This window comes from Ambystoma mexicanum, chromosome 2p, assembly GCF_040938575.1.
Source record: "Ambystoma mexicanum isolate Mex_15411 chromosome 2p, UKY_AmexF1_1, whole genome shotgun sequence".
Lineage (NCBI taxonomy): Eukaryota > Metazoa > Chordata > Amphibia > Caudata > Ambystomatidae > Ambystoma > Ambystoma mexicanum.
Genome location: NC_090923.1, coordinates 1,415,328,897 through 1,415,335,700, shown reverse-complemented (window position 1 = coordinate 1,415,335,700; position 6,804 = coordinate 1,415,328,897). Strand labels below are relative to the sequence as shown.

The following is a 6,804-nucleotide window of genomic DNA, read 5'->3' as shown; positions in this document are numbered from 1 at the left end:
CATCAGCAAGGTGAGCTGCAGAGTGTGCTGAAGCAGCCTGCCCCCTTGTCACTGACACCCATTATAACAGATTAGTGTACACCAGACTGTATTCTGGGAGTGAGTAAACCCACCATGTTTGGGTATTGTGGTGACTCAAAACAAAGAAGGAGTTATGACAGTTTGGGATTCTGTATGGACACTAGAGCTCTGTATTCTATCCCCAAGACAGATGCATACTCTCCACTAAAATGTGACAGCATGGTGGCTCGGCTCTGTACTGAGAACTACAGTAGCAGCTTAGATCTCTCTACAGGGTATGTAAACATATCCGTGTCAGCATAGGCGAAGGAGGAGACAGCAGTTTCAGCCTTTTCAGGTCCTTACTGAAAGGTATGGACATCTGAATTGAATTGATGGCTGCAATTGACACCTGTCAAATGAGTTTAGGCCCTGTTCTGAATGGGCAGATTCAACCCCCACTTGGAAGGAACTGGGAATGACTCAAGAAACTGGGCGTCAGGACCTTCATCAGGCTAACTTGTTCTGGGAGACAACCAAGTGTCAAGCTAAACAAGAATCATTGGCCTTCCTTCCATATAAAATTGGTGTAGATGGAGGAAAGATGCAACCTCTTGTCAGTGAAGTACATATTGTAGAGAACTGGGCAGCCCCCACTACACAAGCCCAAGTGAGGACTTTCCTGGGCCTCACTGGGAAACACAGTAGCAAAGTGGAACCCGATAGCAATATAGCTGCCCCTCTGACTGTCCTCACTACTTCAAGGGGACCTAAGGAGTTCTTATGGACCCTGAAGTGTAAGAAGGCCTTCAATGGCCTGGAGGAATCCTCAGTTCAGACCCTGGGTTAAGGGCACCTGATTGGAAGAGACCTTCTTAGTGCAGACAGATGCCTATGACACTGTGATAGTTGGAAAACCTTCACAGCTTTATGACAAAGGTGAGGAACAACCTATATGCCTAATCAGATACCATTTTAGAAGTGGAAAACCTAGATGGCCCCAGGAGGAGAAGAGTTGCTTTTCCATTATATGGTGCCTTAAAAAGTTGAGGTCCTACCTCCATGTGTCATGCCCCCCGGATTCCTACGACATTCTTATGCCAATGGGGGCAGCCCGTGGCGCTTGTCCTGGCGATTACATCAACGCCGGCGTCATCGCCGGTAAATACTACATCTCCCAATGGGAATTGCGCTTGGCATAAACCCTTGGAACGCTATTTCTCTTGTATGCGTTCCACGCCTCCTTCAAATCCACTTCCTATATCTACCCACGCCCCCAGAACGCCGGTGCTCCTAAACCGTTGTGTTACGGTGAGCAGCGCTTCTCGGAAAAGTTTCCATACCTTTTTTTTACCTGGCTTTTGACTTCTGCTTACCCTCTGGACTCTGTTGCCTGCTTGCTGATTCTGTTTTGGCGCTCTTCTGATCTGCCCTCCCCTGCACGACCACGGAATTCTTACCGGACTGCCTTTGGGATTCCGTTTCTCATGTCTGGCTCCCGGCTCCCTTTCTGACTCCTGACCCCGTATCCCTTACCCGCTCCTGGTTACCCGCTCTTCGAACGAAGAAGTAAAGACCCTGCATTTAGGTGTTTTAGAAAAGCAAACACTACGCCTTTTTTCTTCCTGAAACCTTTTTTGCTACACTTGGAAAAACGGTGCTGTTTGCTTAGACATTGTGACATTTTGGCTATTGGCTTGTTTTTTTTGCGGGGATTTTGGAACGCTTCGCTGTTTGCACCACTCATTGGATTTTGGGACGCTTTGCTGTTTGCACCACTCATTGGATTTTGGGACGCTTTGCTGTTTGCATCACTCATTGGATTTTGGGACGCTTCGCTGTTTGCACCACTCATTGGATTTTGGGACGCTTTGCTGCCTTTCAAAGGATTGTTCTACCACCTCCCTAGTAGCGTCCTCGTGCCGTCCGGGTCAGGGAATCCCCTTACCTGATCTTGGGACATCAATGACACTATCCTTGGGACACTCTCAAGTTGCCAACTGACCTTCACCTACACCCGGTCTTGTGTTCTATCACAAGTAGGTATTCCGCAGAAAAAAGGAATTTCACAGGTAAGCTTGTGGGTCTCGGAGGGGGTAGAGGGGTTGGTTTATTGCCATCAACAAACGGTATGTAATACTTGCCTTGTTTGTTTTTAACCTATAGCTCCGCTGTGCGTTCCGCCTTTTTGCCTGAGCCCTTGGCCTGACAGGTTTCATTACCGTGCAAGCCGTGCTCTCAGGAAGAAAGTCTGAATTACTTCAGTGGCATCTAGTCCGATTGGTCTTCCGAGACTAACGGCGGAACATACGGAGTACGACACCATGGGACTCACTTCACTGGTTATGCTCACCCTAAACCTTTGAAGTGGTTGATAGATGTTAAGGAACATAATCCAAAGTGGCTCAGGTGGTTCATGAGTCTGCAGGCCTTGAACTACACTATTGGGCTAGGCCAGATCCCAAATTTAGCAAAGCTGATGGGCTGCCCAACAGGGATAACCGACTGGAACAGTGGACCCATCCAGGGGTGGATTAGTTTCCCCTGTTTGGCAGGCTGCTGCAGGACTGTGTGTGTTTGCTGGCAGGACGTGGGCTGGGACTGTCTGGTCCCAATCCACAAACTGGTTTCAGTGTATCTGAGTGGTATGCATGAATGTTCCTGCCAGTGGTGCCGATTGGACCACTGCTGGGGTGCGAGTGTGGGCTAGTCCTGCTATTGGCTAGTGGGAGTTTCGGCTCTTACCTGGCTTTTAGGATAAGATGAGGACACCTGCACCCATTCTTCAGAGATCCTGGAGAAACCTGAAGGAGCCAAAACTTCTATCCAGCTGTGAGACCCAGGAAGGAACCAGAGACCCGTCGGAAGGAGGCCTGGCTATCAACTTCTGCTGCTGTCCTGGAGGAGCCCTGTCTTGCTGAAGATCTTTAGCAGTCCTGCGAAGGAGCTGCGACCCTGGGAGTGGAGGGAACATCCATTCCGGACATCTGCTCGGTATCTGGCAAATAAGAGCCTTCTGAAGTGTCCCGGGACCGTCCTCTGGTTGAGCAGCTCCGAGTTTGGGCTACTGTGCTGCCGATGTCACCATTTTGAGTTTCGACCTGGAACTTCGGGGGTGCTCAGCTTGCCCTGCAAGACTCACCTCCTTCAGCATCCTAGCATCAAGGGGACTCGAGATAGGAGAGAAAGTCTGACCGCAGCAGTTGAGTTCCTTTGCGTCACCGTGCTGTGGCGTCCACCATCCAAAATTGTGTACCTGACCCGAGTCTAGTCCCGAGAGGGGTCCTGCATCAAGGTTTGCTGCATTCTTCACTCGAGAGTCCTTGCACCAGCGAAAGACACCAACCGGAGATCAGCTAGAACCTTCAACCCCTGTGAATCGAGGACTTCGACTAACATTGGGAAAAGCAGCCTCTGATCCTCTTCCATCAACCTGCCAAGTCTTGGTAAGAATTGAAGTATGAGGGGTAAGTTACAGTGGTTCTTACCTACCCCTAAACTCCCATTATAAGTCTATGGGCTTATGATAAACTTTATTCTAACAATATTGGCTTTGCCATTGCTTGGGGCTACTTCTGTTAGCTAGTTTAACTTGAACTCTGACAATTAGAAACCTTCACTGGACCCCAGAGACCCTACCTGCATTTTTTCGTGCATTACAGAATCTGTGGAACTTTACCAGAGCTATTGGGCAAAAGGCCCCAGACACCTTAGGGCTGGTGTTTTTAGGTTAGGGATCAGGTGCAGGAGTTTGTGATGTATATTATTCCCTCTGATAAGTGAATGTATATATGTAATCTATTTTTCTAGTGTTATGTGATAACTACCTGCCAGTAGTCATTTTTCTATAGTGTGTTTGGCCAATACATGATCATTGTATTTTTTGTGAGAAACCTGAAGGTGTCTCACCCGCTAGTCCCCGGGGATATGTCATCCAGGTGGCCAGGACACGGCCATCGCTATTGGAACCAGTTCCTCGGGTGGATCAGTGCAGGAGGATCTCCTGGATGAGGGGTCTTCCCGGAGTGGAAGTGGGACATCAAAGGGTGAGATGTGGTATTCCCTTCCCTGTAACACCTTTTCCCCATCCTACCAGGTAGGATACCTAGAAGCTCAACCCCCCCCCCACCCCTTTCCCGACACAAACACTTTCTCACGGACAGTTCACTGTGAGCGACAACAGACTAACACCAGAGAAATATATCTGAAATGTCCCAACACCATGGTCAGGCAAGTTCAGGCAATTACTGATCATTACACACACCTGACTCCCATCACACTTCTCCACACGGATAAAAGGCAGAGCACGAAAGCACACTCTTAGCGTGGAAAAGCACACAAGGAAACAGCAGTTCCAAGATGGCAGTTTAACACAAGAAGAAAGGCAGTGAGACCAGAGAGGGTTGCAAGGCGGGACGTACCCTTGACCTCTAGAAACCATTATTTTCACGAGCCTTGGAAAGTGAGAAGCGTAAGACCAGGACTGAAGCTGAACAATGCTACACTGTACATCAAAGGTATCCGGGGCGCTCCCGTGTCAATAGCCCAGGCCGGGAAGAGCGATTGCCACCATGGTATTGTCCTTTGCTCCTGCAAGAAAGCCACGCCAGTAAAAGCAGCACAGCCGGTGAGTCAGAGAAACTTATACGAATTCAGCTTGTGTTTGAAACAAGATTGCAAGCGGCAACATTGTATGAAGGAATCCTCAAAGGACAGTGTTTGAAGCGCATGTAATGAGAGGCGCGAACAAGTGGAAACTAACGGAGTGAATGTACTTTGAAAAGCCAAAAGATACTGTGTGCAGAGTGGACCAGCGCCACGTAGGTGCCCATTCGAAGTCTCTGTTAGGTATCCAACTGAATGGCAACTGTATTGTAAAAAAGGAACTTTGTATCAAAGTGGTGCTCCGACGGGTTAAGCTAAACCCTGTGCACATTCGAAACTCTTCGATAAATATAAAGTGAGCTGCAATTGGTCCGAGCCCGGCTGAGGGTGTCACAAGTCTCTTCCCTTCTCACCTGTCTGTATTGTTTACTTGTGATCTTCGGAGATGTCTTCTTTTGCACAGTTCGGGATTTATATAATCTCGTGCGTAGGTCCTCGGATTCCAGTGTGCGGTTAGTAACCCAACTCCAGGATACGTTCAGATGTCGGAGACCAGGAAATAACGAGGTTCGCACTCAGAGACCCGAATGCGATAGAAATCCAGGATATGCAAGGTAATGATAAGGGGAAGGAAGGAAGAAGAGGAATTCAGGGAACCGGGAACCAGGAATCAAAAGTAAGCGCTGAACGAGCTCCGGCACCACACGTCCAACTACTGCAAGCGGTAGCGTTGAGACGGCCAGAGCCGCGGGGCGTGTCTGCTTTGTAGAACGTAGAGCGTCTAACGCAGAGACTGGCAAGCAGCGTTCCGCGTTCAGCGGCCATGTTGGGAGGACTACTGAATTCAGTCCCCTATGGGTCAGGGAACACGAAGTCCAGAAGGGACGCAAACAGCGGTTCATGACAGAGGGAGACTAATTGAAAGTGGGAAAGGGATCTGAGCCTGGTTGAGGGGGATCCAGGATGACCTGTGTGTCACCCGAGAAAGTATAATTTTTGGAACCATAAAATGAAGGGATCTGAGCCCAGAAGAGGGGGATCTACCATAATAAAAAAGGGATCTGAGCCCAGCTGAGGGGGATCCAGGGAGAGACACCCGAAACTGTCATGGCCATTGGCCCGGAACACCAGATCCCGCACCATCAAGGAACGAGAGCACGGGGTAACACAGCCTTTTATTGTCCCTTGGGGACAATACAGCATGGAAGGCCCAGCTGGACTCAGTCCTGGCGCCTTTGGCACCAGGCTCATGATTAAATGTGCACTAGCACATTTTTATTTGGTGCTAGTACTCTGTTTTCCCTGCAGGGGCCTCCATGTGCATTCAGTCGGGCGTGGCTGCTGGGGAGAGTCAGACTGCACTTTTAAGAATTTTAAGAGTCAAGGCTAATGGGCGTGGCCAGAGCTAGGCTATATAAGCCTGCTCAGCCCTCAAGCACGCGCTTCGTGTTAAGCATAACACTCACTGCCGCCTAAGCACATCTTACCTGTTTCCAGCTCCAGCCTGGGCGCATCTTACCTTGCTTTCAGCTACCAGCCTGAGCGCATCTTACCTTGTTTCCAGCTACCAGCCTGAGTGCATCTTACCTTGTTTCCAGCTACCAGCCGCAGCACTTACCTTGGAATCTGCTTTCTTCGGCACGCATCATCATTGACTCTGGCATTCATTCATCTCCAGTCCTCCGGAAAGCAGCGCTGCAGCCCGACATTGTGACACTAAGAGCAATCCATTTGAAGACAGTGCCTGCAAGCGAAAAAGAGAAAGACAAGGTTAGAATTCGTTAAGACATTACGTTTAAACTAGCGCTTTGACAAATCCTTGTGCTTAAACTTAAACCAACACTCACCTTCTGTCGGAGCATCCTGGACTCCATTTTCTTCCCATTTGGCCTCGCTTCATGCACTGCAACTACCGCTCGGCCGCATTTCATCTGTGGGGAGAAAGCGAAGGAAAGACATTGTTAAAGGATACAGACTATAATAATCAAGAATCAACATCACAATATTTTAAAAACCATAAAACACTTACCTTCAGGAGTGGTTCAGCCACAGCTGGTCTGAGCTGCCACGCACATGGGCCAGTGAAGGAACTTGGTCCATTGAAAGCGCCCCTGCATTGAGAAGCAGGACGGAGAGCTCGTCATCATCAATCTACAGGTGAGACTATATGAGTCGGCGCATGCTCACCACATTCTGGGC

The 6,804-nt window shown here is 49.2% G+C and overlaps 1 protein-coding gene across 1 annotated transcript; it reads left to right on the top strand.

Moving 5' to 3' along the window:
* The first annotated feature begins 478 nt into the window (after nt 1-478).
* LOC138567895 (uncharacterized) lies at nt 479-850 on the top strand. The gene has a single exon (XM_069646395.1). The coding sequence runs from the start codon at nt 479-481 to the stop codon at nt 848-850; it is 372 nt and encodes a 123-aa protein (XP_069502496.1).
* Nucleotides 851-6,804: the final 5,954 nt, after the last annotated feature.

Bases quoted from the DNA above. Each gene is read 5' to 3' on its own strand.
- LOC138567895 (XM_069646395.1), top strand. From the start codon at position 479: ATGACTCAAGAAACTGGGCGTCAGGACCTTCATCAGGCTAACTTGTTC.